The sequence below is a fragment of the Octopus bimaculoides genome, chromosome 21 (assembly GCF_046866305.1).
Source record: "Octopus bimaculoides isolate indiv1 chromosome 21, ASM4686630v1, whole genome shotgun sequence".
Classification (NCBI taxonomy): domain Eukaryota; kingdom Metazoa; phylum Mollusca; class Cephalopoda; order Octopoda; family Octopodidae; genus Octopus; species Octopus bimaculoides.
In genome coordinates this window covers 38040709-38058208 of record NC_142948.1, presented here as the reverse complement: position 1 = coordinate 38058208, position 17500 = coordinate 38040709, and the positions used below count along the sequence as shown (strand labels likewise).

The 17500-nt window shown below is 35.9% G+C and overlaps 2 protein-coding genes across 9 annotated transcripts in view; one reads left to right on the top strand and one right to left on the bottom strand.

Moving 5' to 3' along the window:
• The window catches only part of LOC106877793 (zinc finger-containing ubiquitin peptidase 1), a 24238-nt gene extending 12395 nt beyond the window's left edge, over positions 1–11843 (top strand). For both annotated transcript variants that reach the window (XM_014926802.3, XM_014926803.3), the window contains 8 exons: positions 1–1346; positions 1955–2028; positions 3446–3614; positions 4516–4713; positions 6090–6261; positions 6729–6862; positions 7709–7929; positions 8237–11843. The exon at positions 1–1346 is cut by the window's left edge and continues 12 nt beyond it. In XM_014926802.3, the coding sequence (XP_014782288.2) occupies positions 536–1346; positions 1955–2028; positions 3446–3614; positions 4516–4713; positions 6090–6261; positions 6729–6862; positions 7709–7929; positions 8237–8272 (1815 nt within the window). In that variant the 5' untranslated portion in view covers positions 1–535 and the 3' untranslated portion in view covers positions 8273–11843. The remainder of the gene's footprint in view (positions 1347–1954; positions 2029–3445; positions 3615–4515; positions 4714–6089; positions 6262–6728; positions 6863–7708; positions 7930–8236) is intronic.
• LOC106877796 (guanylate kinase) overlaps positions 10641–17500 on the bottom strand; it is a 26533-nt gene continuing 19673 nt past the window's right edge. For all 7 annotated transcript variants that reach the window (XM_014926808.3, XM_014926811.3, XM_014926807.3 and 4 more), the window contains 5 exons: positions 16762–16858; positions 15298–15436; positions 14838–14922; positions 14153–14238; positions 10641–13369 (listed from right to left, as the gene is read on the bottom strand). In XM_014926808.3, coding sequence (XP_014782294.1) covers positions 13349–13369; positions 14153–14238; positions 14838–14922; positions 15298–15436; positions 16762–16858 — 428 coding nt within the window. In that variant the 3' untranslated portion in view covers positions 10641–13348. The remainder of the gene's footprint in view (positions 13370–14152; positions 14239–14837; positions 14923–15297; positions 15437–16761; positions 16859–17500) is intronic.

Sequence of the window (17500 nt, the reverse complement as noted above, 5' to 3'; positions counted from 1 at the left end):
TTGAAACACAGTGTCTATTGTATACAGCAGATAGCAGATACTATGATATAAACTACAAAATCTATTTTACATTTGTTAAAATAGTATCTGCAGAAAAGAAAAAAGCAAAAAACAAAAAAAAAACAAGCAGATCATAAGATTACAACCAGAATCTTTTTGAAGACTATTTTTTGAATTGTTTTACAATTTTTTGTCTTTCTGCCATTCCTTCCTTCCCCAAGAGTCTTTATTTTTGGGAATGTCTGTATGGTCCCATACAGTTTGATATCCCTGCCATTTCTTTCACCCTTGTGTCATTGTTATGTGTCTTATAAACACATTGGAGTTGCTGGGATTCATAAACACACCCCTTGGTGTCCTTAGCATTCATTGACGCAGTCAATGTTGCCATTAGCATTCACTAACACAGTCGATGGTGCCATTGACGTTCACTGCTATTGTTAGTATTCACAGATACAGTCATCAGTCTCGTTAGTATTCACTGACATAGTCTTTGGTATTGTTGGTATGCACTGACAGTCTGAAGTCTAGGAATATGGCAGGCAAGAAAGAGACTGCTGCAGAGAAAGGCGGCAATGCTGACTTGTTGGATTTGGCCAGATCTGAGGAACTGCCACAAAGCTCTGAGATCAACAGTAACGAACTGTCTAATTCCTCAAAAAACAAGGTGGTCAGGCCAATGGACATTGATATCCAGAATGAGAGCAGTTACTATAATACATTACTTGACGCACACAGAAACAATGGTGCAAGATGCAAGACCAAAAAACTCAAACAGACACAGTTAATATGCACAAAAAAAGGGCTCTCTATAGCTATGCTTGATAACAATTCCAAGTTTGGCAAGGACCCTAATATAACCCTCCATTTCACCGACAGCAATTTGGCCAATGATAATTCTGTATGCAACACTCAGGAGAACGCCAATACATCTCTCAGAGCTAACAACTGCCAACCGAAACTATTAATGCAATCTTCATCTTTAGACAACCGAGATAGTGACAAACCAGTCGACACAAACATTTCAGAATGGTTTGTGTGTTTCATCTGTAATACTCCTAAAAATTCAGCTGAAGAACTTCAAATCCACATCAATAAAGATCATTTTGATTCTCGTTCAGAAGAAAAACGGCAAGACGACAATTTCACAACTTGCTTTCTCTGCAACCGGCAGCTAAATTCTGTTCAAGAACTTCAAGTACATATCAATCGAGACCATTTTGATTCTCCAGTGAAACCGATTGGAACTGATATTTCAGAGGCAATTGCTACAAAAGTGGCCGACAAAGACAACAAACTTGTTCGTATTGATTCAGATTTTGGACATTTTGCTTTAACCAAAGATGGTAAGGGATATTTTTGGTATCTTTTCTCCTCATTTAACACTTTCTAATTTGCTGCTGCTAAGCTCTGCATAAAACGGCAAGTTCCCAGTGGTCGACCAGGCTCCATTTGTCTGTCCTGGCTTGGTTTCCACAGCTGGATGCCTTCCTAATGCCAACCACTTTACAAAATGAACTGGGTGCTGTGTATGTGGCACCAGCACACTGGTGTTTTTTACATGGCACCAACACCAGTGGGGTTGCCAAATAATTTGCAAGACGGAAACCTCTCTGTTGAAAGAAGGAGTGATACCACAGGAAGTGGCTTGGTGCCAGGTGAGAAATTAGTACATATAATAGAGGGATAGAGAGAGATGTGGTGAGAGGTTAGCATATAATAGAGGGATAGAGAGGTGTGGTGAGAGGTTAGCATATAATAGAGGGATAGAGAGAGGTGTTTTGCTGTAGAGGAGATACTTGGCTACCCCAGTAAGAAAAGAGAGGAGAGAGATCCCTTTAATATATATGCATTATTTTTTGAGATAAGCAATATGGAATAGTGTGTATCTGTATGGACATGTTTCTCTTTATGTATGTATGTATATGATGCCAATCTTTTTATCCAAAAACAGAGCAGAATGACAGATTGATTGCAGAGATGCTTCAGAAAGAATTTGATGAAGAAATTGAATTTCGGAAATTGCAGGTATGTTATTGTTGTTGTATTTTTTGTGTTGACCATTCTATGCTTCCCATTGAAAATTCTTGGTATTTCTGCTGCAGTACAACCGCTCTGGTGCCATTGTACTTCAACTGAGGTAGTAGCAGAACTATGTTATTTAAAACAATTTCCACCTCATTCACATTTGTTAAATAAAAGAGGCCCTTCTTTGTGACATAATTCTTAATGAATTTATCCAGATTCTTGATTATTTTCAAATATATATTCTTAGAAATATGCTCAGAAAATGGTCAGTGAATGAGACAGAATTCTTCATAATGACTATTAAATCAGTGTGAAAAAAGGAAGACACAGAAGATATATTGAGATTTATGTAGGAATTATTGCAACCATCATTTGGAATCAAGAGTGACTTAGCAGAGTGTACCATGCTCTCAATAATGATTATAGGTGTCTGTGTAGTCACAAAGGCCCCTTTGATTCCTATTTTATTCTAGTGGACCTCCCATTGCCATTCAAAGTTTAAAAATTACTTTCATAGATGCTTCTTTCAAAATTCCTATTTTATCTCTCATCTCTCAAATATTCACTGATGTAGGTTTGTCATAACACTCTCTGAGAAAACATGTTTTTGTGACCAGAAACATGTTGAAGAGAAAGAAACCTAATCCTGTCTTGCAATACATACATCTAAAGCAAAAGTTTTTCCATGAACCCTTAAGATACTTCTGTGGATCCCCAATTTACTATTTTGTTTGTGTGGTGCTCCCAAAATCTTAGCTGAGAACCACTGCTTTATATAATAAGGTTAAGCCACTGGTCATTTCCGTGGTTACAACACACCATGTCAGAATTTCTAAATGCACTCAAGAACAGATAACAAACTAGGTCAGCGATTTATTTCAATACAGTGATTGGTTTTTGATTAAAAACTGGGAAGGAAAAGAACAAAAAGAACAAAAAATCTAAATGCTAACCCAATACATTTTTGAATCACCAATGTATTCAGTAAATATTTTTCACGAATCCATAATTTAATTATAAAGATATTTACTTAGAATGCTCTAGATCAGTGCTGAGATAAGGCGAGATAATTATTCCTCTACAGTTTTATTCTTTTACTGGTTTCAATCATTTGGCTGTGGCCATGCTGGGGCACCCACCTCAATAGTTTCAATCAATTCTATCTACTTTAGTGCTTATATTTTAATCTGGTTTTTATTTTAACAATGTTTCTCTTTAACAAATGGTTAAGATCCTCTTTTTGGCATTAAAAAAACACAGCTCAATACAGTGGTATACACAAATCAAGAATTTCACACATACATACATATCCACACAGATACACGTGCATGTATACATACACGCATAAATGCACAGTCAGTAACTCCCAAGTTGGGTGGCCTCCATGTTTAATCTGTGAATATTGGTTTCTTTGAAGGACATGTATGGGATGACAGAGAGAGGTAACTACAAGAAACAGTTCCATTCGAACCTCAGCCAGGCTGTACAGAGAGGGCAGATCAGTAGCTACGAATATCACATGTATACATCACAGATGTCCGAGTCTCAGTTGACGGGCATTGATGATGGAGTTTCTTGCACTAAAGGTAAAAACAAAAAGGACTACAGATTTACTGTTTTCCCTTTTGCTCACCTGTTGATTGTTGTTGTCTATATCATACAGTACTGGATCAATTATATTGGCAAGACTGGAACCAGAAATGTCCCAGATTTCTAGATTTTCTGGTTTTCTGGAGACAGTCTAAATATATAATTAAAATATAAGATAAACTGTGAAAAGTAAAGAACTAAATTGCATTTAACAGATTCAAATTCATACATTTCTAAAGCAGGATTTGTTTGATATTCATTAATCCACTTAAAATTCATAGAATCTATCAAACTGTCCCATGTATACAAGATAATGTTTATAGGATGAAATTTAAATGAAGAAAAAAATATGATTTTACTTAACAGTTACAGGTACAAATTAATACAATTCTAAAACAGATTATGTTTTAGTCTTTTTAATCTACTAAATTAAGCAACTTCAAAAACAGGGTCTCTTTACTCAATACGGAATTCCAGATTTCTGGAAGCCGGATAGGACGTCCGGTACTGTATCATTGTACTGGACTGTAATCTGTTGTGAGGTCTTCATTAGAAGTGGCAGATAACTCCTCTTATCCAGTTACTTTGGATAACAGGAGTTACCTGCCACTTCTGTAGTATATACTCAATAGAGCTCTGAGTATATCCACGACTAAAGGATTTTGGATATAATCAAAGGGTTTCTCTCTCTCATTGCTGTTTGCGACCTCTTCAATGACATGCTTTCGCTACTCCAGGTCAGCATCAGATCTGTCTTTCGATCTGTCTTTTAGTGTTAACATTTATATAAATCCCTGTGATACAACAAAGTCCGTTTCCACCCACAAGTTCACATCAAAAATCTTGTAAACCAAATATGAAAGCAAAATGTTTTATTTTATTGTTATTTTTTTGTAGGGATCATCGTAGCACTACGGGAATATTACAAGCAACACAGCAAAAACAAAGATGTTTGGTTATGTTCAGATGTCGACCATTATGGTGGTTCGTTTGGAGATACCGGATGGGGATGTGGCTACCGAAATCTGCAGATGATGCTTTCCAGCCTGGCCAAAGAGTCCGTTTATCAGAACTTGCTCTCCGATGACTACAAATGTACCTACCTTGTTTTTTATATTTATTTATTGCTATTGATATTATTACAATTATTGTTATTATTATGGGGGTGAGCTGGTAAAATTGTTAACACTCTGGACAAAATGCTTAGCAGCATTTCGTTGATCTTTACGTTCTGAGTTCAAATTTCATGATGGTTGAATTTGCCTTTCATCCTTTTGGGGTCAGTGAAATAATACCAGTCAAGTACTGGGCTCAATGTAATATAACTTCCCCAACACTTCAAAAACTGATGGCCCTATGCCAAAATTTCAAACTATTATTATTATTGTTAAGGCAGCGAACTGGCAGAATCGTTAGTACGCTGGACGAAATGCTTGGCGGTATTTCACCTGTCGCTACATTCTCAGCTCAAATTCCATTGAGGTAGACTTTGCCTTTCATCCTTTTGGAGTTGATAAAATAAATACCAGTTGAACACTGGGGTCAATGTAATCGACTCATTCCCTCCCCACCAAATGGCTGCCCTTGTGGCAAAATTTGAAACCATTATTATTATTATTATTATTATTGTTATTATCATGGTGGTGAGTTGGCAGAATGGTTAGCATGCTGGATGAAAGGCTTTGCAGTTTTTCACTCATCTTCACATTCTGAGTTCAAATTCCTCTGAGGTTGACTTTACCTTTTATCGTTTTGGAGTCGATAAAATAAGTACCAGTGAACCAATGGGGTTGATGTAATTGACTTATCCCCTTCCCCAAATGGCTGCCCTTGTGGCAAAATTTGAAACCATTATTATTATTATTATCATTATTATTATTATTGGTATTATTATTATTATTATTGGTATTATTATTATTATTATTGGTATTATTATTATTATTATTGGTATTATTATTAAGGCAGTGAGCTGGCAGGAGCATCAGCACACCAGACCAAATGCTTGGCAGCATTTCTTCTTGCTCTACGTTCTGAGTTCAAATTCCGCTTTGGTCCAATTTGCCTTTTATCCTTTTGGTGTCAATGAAATAAGTAGCACTCAAACACCGGGGTCAATGTAGTCGTCTCCTCCAAAATTGCTGGCCTTGTGCCTTTTGTAGAAAGATTCATTATTGTTGTTGTTGCAAAAGTGTAACAAATTTCTTCAAACTTACTTTCCCATGACTGCAGCTGGGCAATTTTTGTCTGTCATTTATATATTCCCATGATATTTAATACAATACATCCACACATCCACACATATCATCCAGACATACGTATTTATATAACTCTATGTTTTTTGCTTGTTTCAGTCATCAGACTGCAGCCATCCTTCAAGAATTCTTTTTAAGTCAAACGAATCGACTCCAGTTCTTTTTTTATATCGGTTGCTTCATTTATTACAACCTCATGACTATTTCTGACATTTGCAGCAAAGAATGGTCTGGTGGCATCGATAAAACGGTTGCAACAGCTGATCGAAAGGGCTTGGCAGCATGGGTTCGACCAGCAAGGGGCTGAACAATTGGGCAATAAACTTGTGGACACAAGGAAATGGATTGGCGCCACAGAAATTGTTGCTATGCTGTCTTCATTGAAGTTCAAGTAAGTTAAATGGCTTAGACGTTGTTTTATCTTGTTCCAGTCATTGGAATTGGATGGTGGCCCTGCTGGAGCACCACCTTGGCATATTTAGTTGAACGAATCAAAAACAGTGCGTAATTTTGGTGTCTGGTGCTTATTCGTTTGGACTCTTTTGCCAAACTGCTATGCTACAGGGATGTAAACAAACCAATATCAATTGTCAATTGGGGGACAATCACACACACACACACACACACACACGCACACGAACACACACATGCACATGAACGCACACACACACACGAACGAATGCATGCACACACTAGTGTATGTACATACATGCAGACACAAATACACACACACACACACATATACACACACACTTGCATGCACATGTGTACAGACACACACATACACTCACAAACACACACACACATGCATACAGACATAATGTATATTTGAACCGTTTCTGATTTTACCATGGACAGGTGCCGTTTGATAGACATCCATTCTCCAACTGGACAGCCAGAGACACACCCTAGAATGTTCCAGTGGATTCGAGATTTCTTCAAAAGGAAGGATTACCACGAGTTTCGCTCCCCCCTCTACTTACAGTATCAAGGTAAGCTGTGCGTCACCTTCCCCACCATCGTCATCAACTCCACCTCCGACTCCACAGCCTTGGATATAAGGGGGTCGTTGTGAGACTGAGTAGCATAAGCAGAATGCAGGTTGGCATGGCTGTGTGGTAAGAAGTTTACATGCCAACCATGTGGTTTTGGGCTCAGTCCTACTGAATGGCACAAGTTTAAAATTTTTTTTTTTTTTTATTATTGCTCCCGGCCAATTGTGAGTGGATTTGGTAGAGAGAAACTGAAAGAAGCCCTTCCTGCTATTACATCTTAGATGTAACCTTACGTTAAGGATCGGCAGTATCTTTGCTCACAACTACATAGGCAACTAAGACAATTTTCAAAAGCATGCTCCATGTTTGCTTGTGAAAGTTTGAATTGAACCCATGACATTTTGAGTGGTAGCCAAATAACCTAACCACTCAGCCACATTGATGGATTCAAGCTGCATCTGTTGGATGTGTGATGCACACACTCATACATACACACACACACGCATACACAAATATATATAGGTATATATACATACATACGCGCAGACATATACAGAAATATATATATATATATATATAGAAATATATCCAGCATTAAAAGCAGTGCTCCAGCATGGCCACAGTCAAATGACTGAAACAAATAAGACTACACACATACATACATGATGGTGGGCTTCTTTCAGTCTCCCAAATCCGCCCACAGGGCAAGGTACTTGCCTAAAGGGCCTTACAGTAGAACTAAACTGAAAACCATGTGGTTGCAAACCACTGTCACCACCCCACTTTTCTTTGTTCATTGTTTTCTATTTTCTGAAGGTAATTCTCTTTGATCTCCATTTCCAGGTCATAGTCAGACAGTGATTGGTGCTGAGACTTCTCGACAAACAGGTGCCATTACATTATTGATATTGGACCCGGCCAGTAGTAAGTCCCACATGAAGAAACTCAAAGCCCAGACGACGCCAGCCTTGATGCAGCCTCTACGCAAATACCTAAACAACATGACTAAAGACCAATACCAGATTGTCGCAGTTGTCGGAACCCTCACTGACCAAGAATGGCACGTTAGTAGATTTATTTGTTCTTCTTTTTGTGAATGTGGGTGTGTGTTTGCATGTATGCACATACATGTACGTATATATGCATATACTCATTTATTATTTGTATTATATATATATATATATATATATATACACACACACACATTTTGGTATATACACTTCTGAATTGAAGTTTCTTTTGTTGTGTTTTCATTTCTTATGCTCAACTTTGTCTGCTAACGAAATTAATTACTGTGTAACAAGTTCCAACTGCAATTATGTTTAAATGAATACCTGTAAACACTTTTTTTATTATTATTCACTGTTGCAGGCTAGCAAGACTTTAAAATCCGAGAAACTCACTTGAAATTGTACATTGACCATCACGACTACCACCACCACCACCACCACCTCCTCCTCTAACACCAGCCAACACCAATGTCACTATGGCTAATAACTGCTAAAACCAACACCACCACCGACCTCCAACACCTTGTTATTGTTTTTGTTATGTTTTCCTTATTATTATTGTTGTTGTTTGTTCGTTTGTTTTTGACAACTTCTGCCTCTGCACACCGAATCTACAACTTTCCACCTATTTGCCTTCTCTTCGATGTCCGTCACCCAACACAAATAAAATGGATGGAACGAACTTAACATAAAAAAAAAAAAACTAAAATAAAACATATGGTTAACTTATTTTATATCTCTATTGCTGAACATTAGCAGCAGAAGCAGCAACCGTTTGTTTCAATGGAACTAATCACTGGTCTGGTTGACTGTGTTTTCAAATATGCCGAAAATTACAAGGGAGTGTCTGTAGCTCGGTGCAGAACAAATATCAACAGGAGACTTCATTAAAAAAAAATGGAAAAATGGAAAAAAACTAGTATATTATTTATATATAATTTTTGCATCTTGGTTTCTTGCTGATGTTTACATCCATTGCATAAATATACATATGTATGTACAAATATATATATGTATATACATAGAAATAATTTATATTAACATATACGTGCATATGTATATGTGTTTGTACATACACATATATATGTAGATGTATATGTGTATATATATATATATATATATATATATATATATATATACATACATACATGTCTCTGTGTGCATATACATATATATATATATATATATATATATATGTATGTATATGCATGCATGTACATTGGACTTTTGCACTGTTCCCTTCTACCAAATTCCACATGCAAGACATTGGTAAACTCGCAAAGGTTACATATGGTAGAAGACACTTGCCCAAGGTGCTGTGCAGTGAGATTGAATCTAAACCTGTAATGGTTGCAAAGAGAATTTTTAAACCAAAACAGCCATGTCTGCACCCATTCCATTGTTTTTTTTGTTTTTTTTTCCTTTCTGACCCTCCCCCACCTCTCCTTGTGCTAATTATTCTGTGATAAAATCTGCAATTTACTTCTGAACAATACATTTTACATTTTACCACATGTATTCATATTGTTGTTGTTGTTGTTATTCTGAAAGTTTTCGTTGGTTTTTTTTTTTCGGTTTTTTTTTCCATTAAATGAATAAAAGTTTATTCTTTACTTAAAACTATTTCTCTTTGTGTATTCTATGCTTCATCTTTTACTTATTTTATCCCCTCAACTCCCCTGCTTTTTTTTTTTTTTACTATAGTTTTGTTTCTCCTCCATGCAAAACACCTGTTTCTGTCCCCAGCTAATCATACTCGAACCTCTCGTCACCCTAATATAAAGCCCACCTCTCTCAATACTACTCAGTCCTCAATCAAAGGATTTTGTCTTACAAGTGCCATCCACATCCTCTTGAATGACATGCCATCTCTCCACCAGATCGGTTTCAGGTCAAGCAATCAATTAGTTCGTTGGTTAAATAGCTAACCAATTAGTTCAATTTCACTTCATTATTTGTCAGTGGTGTGTTTATTTATATTGTACAAATAGGTGTCCTCACCTTTGTTGTTACCACAATGTTTCGGCTGATGTACTCTCCAGCCTTCCTCAGGTGTCCTGGTGGAATTTCAAACCAAACCTGTTATTTGACTAATGGGGTATTTTGTTCTCATTCCTAAGGTATTTTTTGCTGATGTTATTATTTATTCAAGTCACTGCTTGGGATTGAACCTAGAATTTTAAGGTTAGTAACCCACACTTTTAACCTATCTGTTTGATGTAAATAATTCTTCATCTCTAAAATATAGAACAGTGTGTTTACCATTGGCACAATGACCCTACTAAGATTTAAAAAAAAAAAGTGATAATTCATATAAGAATTATAGGCAAAGGCATGGCTGTTTGGTAAGAAGCTTGCATCCCAACCACATGGTTCTGGGTTCAGTCCTGCTGCATGGCAAGTGTTTTCTATAGTGTCAGGCCAACCAAAACCTTGGTACTTGCTCTGTTGGTCTATTTTGCTGAACTGCTGAGTTACAGGGACATAAACATACCAACACCGGTTGTCAATGGTGGTCGGGGACAAAGACACACATACACAGCCACAGTCTAACCCATGCCAGCATGGAAAGCAGACATTAAATGATGATTTTATATATAAATATATATAATGAGCTTCTTTCAGTTTACAAGGTTTTGGTCAGCTAGAGGCCATCGTAGAAGACGCTCATCCAAGATGCCATGCGGTGGGACTGAACCCAAAAATATGCTTGGGAAGGAAACTTCTTACCACACAGCCACTAGTAAACAAAAAGGAAGAAACAATGAAATTTTAAATATATTTATTTAAACCAATTCTAAGTGACAAACATTGAGATAATTAGCTGAGAAATTATTAAAAAAAAAAACAGCTAAAATGTTTCGTTAAAACAAAACCAGGTGAAATAGAAATTCAGTGATGCTTATTATTATTATTATTATTATCATTGTCCAGTATGTTGTAGCCCTTGACAGCCATTGATATGTTTTATTTGCAAGATTTTGAGCCAATAATTGGTCTGTGAAGCACAACTCTGCAGCAGAGTGGACAGGAGCAATGGAAAATGAAGTGTCTTGCCCAAGGACATATTGCATAGATCAGCTAGTCCAGGAATTAGGCCCACGGCCTAATAAGTGTTAAGTCAGACAGCTTAACCACCGGGCTAAAATACCCCAAATAAGTACTCCAGATAACATTTGGAATAGAAACTCAATCTAAAGGTGATTCTTAATAAAATTATACCAAAACAACAAAACAAAAGGACTTCTTTGACCCTTTTGTTAACCATATTCTGTGCCATAGACTGCCTTTGTTTTAGATCAATTTGAAAATGGTGAAGAATTTAACAAAATAACTTTGCCAATATCAATGAGGTGTTTGAAACATAAATTAACATGAAATTTTAATGGTAACTTTTAACTTTAGATTACTTTACATAGGAAGTTTCTGTTATTTAGAACCAAGGGTGGTAACAGCTTCATTGATATCAAAAGAGTTACAAGAGGTGTGTGTGTGTATAAATATATATACACATCCCAACATTTTCTGCATAGCCATTTATATATATGTGTGTGTGTGTGTGTGTATATTCGTTGTTAGTGATGGAAGCAATATTAGTTCAAAATAGCATTTTCTATATCTTACTTAATGTAGGTATACTGCAGAAAACAAAAATAGACTGCTGTATTCATTTTGAAAAAGCATCTCATCTAGACATACAGTTCTAAAAGGCACAGAAGAATATCTGTGGAAGAGATGAAAAGTGCCCAGCAGCTGAAAGATTGGGTATTTACCCTTATAAGATGGAAAAAAAAGTTGCGAGCAGCTGGCTTATATATATATAAATATATATCCCAACATTTTCTGCAGGGCCATTTATTGGGCTTTTTTCTGTTTCCTTTCTCAACAAGTTTTGTATGTCTCTGATGAGAATTGCTATAGCTTAACTAAGTTAAATAATTTCATTTAACAAAGAAAAAAAAAAACAACTCCATCCAAGCTCATCATAATTGTCCACAAATGACATCTTTTGTGACCAAAACCTGTCTATATGTGTGATATAGAAAATAATTACAATTATATATCGTCATAAAACAATTGTATGGTTATGATTGTATAAACGCAAAACCATTTCAGTAATGTCTGACATATATTTGAACCTGTAAAAGCTTTTCACAGCAGTTTGTCATGGAGAAAAAAATTATCCTTGCTTAAGACAAAAAAAGTGATAAAACACCATAGATTTAACAATATATTTCCTTCTAACTTTTGCATCCATTTTTCTAAGCTTTATATCAGAGATTTGGTTTTCTATTTTCTTTTTCTGTTTTGTGTGATGTTCGTTTTGTAAAGAAACAACTGGTTTTATAGCTGGACAATACCCATTATATGGCTACCAACCTGACTGAAGTGTGTTCATGTGTGCATGTGTATCAGACAGGCAAATCTGGAGCAAACAAAGTGAGATTCTTTGCTCAGGAGCAGAACACAATGGCTGAAGTGTAAGTTCTGAGTGCATGACTCTATGGACAATGTTCTAGAAACTTTTGCTTCATACTCAATATATATGTACACACACACACACACACACACACACACACACACATATATATATATATATATATATATATATATATATATATATATATATATATATATACACACATACACACTCGTGTGTGTGTGTAATAAGCCAAGATAAAAATTGTTCAATCTAAATGATGCATGTACGTATGTATACATACACACATACACAAATTTAAATATACATCTATATTTATACACACACACACACACACACACACACACATATATATATATTTAAATTTGTATGTATGTATGCATATCTATATATATATATATATACATATAATATCAAGAGTTTCCATATGTAGCTGATATATATTCATTGTTAATGAAATACAGATGATGCAGCTAAATATATAAACAAGATCCTTTTTGTTTTACTACATATATATATTTATATATATATATATATATATATATATATACGTATAAATATATATATATATATATGATGTATATATATATATATACACACATGCAAATACATGCACATTCAGACATAAAGAAGAAATAAAGACAAAATGTTTGTGCAGACCATGTGCAAAAATGTGGATAAAATTTTAAGATTTCCAATACAAATTTACATCTAGTCTCTGAAAAAAAAAAAAAAAAAACAGTAAAAAAAAAATTGCTGGAAATGTACACAATTGCTTTTTCTATCTCCCAAACATTTAAATCAGAAAATTAATTACAATGATTTTAAAAAATAAAATAGTATTTCATTTCAGAAAAAACTTATTTTTTTTCTGGTTTGATATTCAATTTGAACTCTTCGAAAAAAAATGCCTACTTCAAAGAAAAATGGAAATAATACTGTTTTTGATGTATTTCTGTGGTTTTTTCTTTCTTTCATTATTTGATGAAACTGTTGGAGTAGGACTTTGATGACAGAGTGACGGTACCAAAATCACTTGAGTTTCTCAATGTCCTGAGAAATAATGCAAAAGATTAGTGTGATTAATGAAAAAATGATTAATAATTTAGAAGACAATGAAAATGTGGCAGTGAAGAACATGATAATTACAAATAATAAGTCCTGGGGTCGATTTGCTCGACTACAGGTGGTGCTCCAGCATGGCCGCAGTCAAATGACTGAAACAAATAAAAGAATATATACAATGAGCTTCTTTCAGTTTGCATCTACCATATTTACTAAGAAAGCTTTGGTCAGCTCAGAGAGCTATAGTAGATGCCATGCATTAGGATTGACCCCGGAACCATGTGGCTGGGAAGCAAACTTGCAAACACACAGCCAAGTGTTTGTGCTATGTTGAATTTGATTGTCTTTTACATGTTCAGACTTGAAAAGACAGACACACTAGAAAGTGTCTGGAGAGAAAAACTCTCCTTACAGACAATATGTGAGAATGGGCAATGAATGACATCATTAAAGCATTTCTGTGTCATTATATATCATCAGCAACAGATACCAAGTCATCCTTCATAGCCACTAAGAAGAGCAACTGGAACATTCGCTGACACGCACAAAGCTTTGTCAAGCTGTAATTAATTAATTAGAGACACACCAAGCAGCTTTGAATGAAATGTGAGTACAACCATATTTAACATGTGGGCACTCAGAGGCCCAATAAACCTATTGCAAGTTTTTCATCATCTGTAAAATAGTTAAAGAAAGACAAAGGACCCAAAGGAACACTTTACAAAACAGAGAATCCATTCTGTATGTTGAGGGTGAGTGCAGTTATCTTACCTCTTGGACAACTTCTTTTAACTTTTGATAAGCTTCATCACATTTGTCATTTACAATGATATGGTCATAGACATTGGGTTGCTTGGCTGAAAGAAAGAAGGAAGGGAAAATATTAAAAAAACCCTTATTACACAGGCATATCATGTGGGATTAAACTTGTGCAAGTATGACTATGGGGTTAAACAAGTGTATATATGACAGTATGATTAAGCAGGCATAGGGTATGGCTGGGGAGTTAAAAGATTGTAGCAAGTCTCCATTTGAAGAGAAACCAGTTAAGAGCCACATATTAGGTAACACATCTCTATTTGGTAGAGATAAAGGCATCCCGAATATTATTTCAGCAAGTTTAAAGTGATTTCTTTTGTGCCGTCAACCATTTACCATTTCTGTGGTGCCCCCCTCCTTCCCTTGATGCCCTAAGTACGTGCTTATGCTGTTTAATGGTTAATCCAGTGCTGTACACACATACACACACATGGTTGGTTTCCATCAACTAAGTTCCACTCATTAGTCAAACCAAGGCACTTGCTCAAGGTACCACTCATTGGAATTGAACCCATGACCACATGGTTGCCTGGTGACACTTCTTAACTACACATCTATATTCCAATGCATTTATATTCCTGTGATCTTTCACAACAAGCTCCATCTGTAACAAACAAACAATAGCCAAAATACTTACAATATTCTAAGGCTTCATTTGCCGTATCCAACCGTTTCTGCAGGGATTCCTCAGTTTCGGTTTTTCTGTCTCTCAGTCTCTTTTCCTGGAAATAGTCCAAACAATTTAAATCAGTAATTAATGATAGCATTGTGTGTGTGTGTGTGTGCATGCATGTGTATGTGTGTGTGATCGTCACCATTACCATCATTGTTGTTTTAACATCCACTTTTCCATGCTTGCATGGATCAGACAGGGTTTTATTGAAGCAGATTTCCTATGGCTGGATGCCCTTGCTGTAGCCAACCTTCACCTGTTTCCAACCAAGGTAATATTTCCACACGACCAGACATGTTTTCCATGGAAGATTGGAAACAAACGACCCTGCATTTATGTCAGTGACTGTCATTTACAGCTGTCATACAACATCAACACAAACGGACACCAACACACAGCAAAAACAGCAAAAAGTACAACTGACCAGGACTTCTATAGACGGTGGCTGTACAAATATATATTTTGCATTCAGACCAGTGGTCTTGATGCTTTTCACACCATTGATTTCTACATCGAGAATACATATTCGTCCTGTCTTTTGGATTTCTTCAACTGCTGCTTTACTGAAACAAGGAAAGAAAGAAAAAAACAGAAATGAGAAAATTCAATTTCTTTATCTGGTGCAAAAAGGAGGAGCAGGAGGAGGAAGAAGAAGAATCAACCACCACCACCACCACCACCATCATTTTTATATGTCTGCTTTTGATGCTGACATGGCCTAGACGTTTGAAGGATGATGCTTTAATCCAGTGTCTCAGTTTGGCAAGGTTTGGGAAGCTGAATGTCCTTCCTAATGCCAACCGTTTTACGGAGTGTGTTGGATTTCTTTTTTTCTTTTGTCTTTTTTGCACCAGCTTTAGTGAGGTTGTTTTGTAACTTAGTACCTTACAAGTCTAAAGAACTCTCTAGACTTGAGAGGAAGAAAAAGAAATGGAGTGATGGTTGCTGTATGCAAGGTGTGGAGAGGTTAAAGCATATAGAGAAGTGTAAGGAACAGGTTTATTGTTGCAGAGCAGATGCAATTCATGGCCACCTCACATTTTACATCTTTGTGTTTTGTTTTTTTCTTACTGGAGTGGTGCCAAAAAGTCAAAAAATGATACAAAAAGGTTTCCAGAATGAGATCATTTGGCACAGCCATTCGGACACAGATGATTCAGTACAACTGCCTGGATATTCTGCTTGCTTTGGTCAGCAGTACTTTTTAGCACCAGATGCAAACACACATGTACATGGACAGAAATATACACATACAGACAGCAAGAGTTAGAGAGAGGAGGGAGAGAGCAAGAGAAAGAAAGAAAGAGAGAGAAAGAGACAGACAGACTGAGTGAGACAGCAAAAACAAGAGAAACATCAAAATGTAAGAAACATTAAGCCTTTAATTTTTACATTATATTCTCTCAATGCTTATTTATTCACATTGTTTTGAATTAATTATGCATTATGTCATCATTTTCAGATTTCAATGATGTGAGTATACATTTTTACAATGACATTGTAGGGTAGGTGAGAGAAGCAAGATCTGGCCAGTTTAAACGTAAAATAAATAGAATATTTGAACTGGATATGGTCAGTTTAAATGCTGAAGAGTTAAAAAGTCTAATGTCAAATGAGTCAACATCAAATCAGTAATACCAAATAAGCAACACCAAAATGGCTGTGCCAAAACATTTCATACCCTAAATTTTTGGTTGAAATCTTAAAAGCAAAGTAGAAAGTATGCAAAAAAAGCCCTTGTATTAATTGCTAAACTTAAAAATAATGTAATTAACAATGACTGTTTAGAGCACAGGAGCCATGTTGTAAATGCAAAACAATAAAAAAAAAGGACGTTTTCTCACGAAGAGAACTTGTTCTGCACTTTTTTCTTATGATATCTACTCACCTTGTACCATAGTAGTTTCCAGAAAACATGGCGCTTTCCAAAAACTTTTTGTTCTGTATCATCTCTTCAAATTCTTTATGAGTGACAAAGTGATAATCTGGAAGAGAGATTGATTTTACAATTTTGTGCAATCAACAAAAATCTATTTTTTCTTGAAAAATCCAGGTTTTTTTCCTGATCTTGCCTAGTAGATAGCATGTTGGGCTTACAATCATAAAATTATGGGTTCAATTCCTGAACAGGGTGCACAATGTGTCCTTGACCAAGGAATTTCATTTCATGCTACTCCAATTTACATAAGATGAAAATGAGCACCCAATGTGTTCATGTGCAGCTCTTCTTCCATCCATTTGTCATGTCTTCGAAGTTTCTCTGTATTGTGAATGGAAGAGCAAAGAGGATGTCTATGCCTGCTTGTCACTACATAGGTACCTAAACCAGTTAGTGAAAGCACGGTATATTCAACAGGGTAACATTCACTTGTGAGTGACAGCTGCGGGTTTTGCTTCCAGAAGGCCACAGAATCCCTGACCCTTACTTCATACCCTACAACTGAAACTAATTTCTGGCTCCATTTTTACCTAGAAAGCCACAACTCTGAGGAATCTTCCACGGCTGCAGTCCTCAACCACATTTTGCACCACAGACCTGTTTCATGCAAAACAATTCTTCCATGGAACAAGAAATTATGCACATAACAAAATGCAATAAAATGCATAATATATAATTTAATTAATAC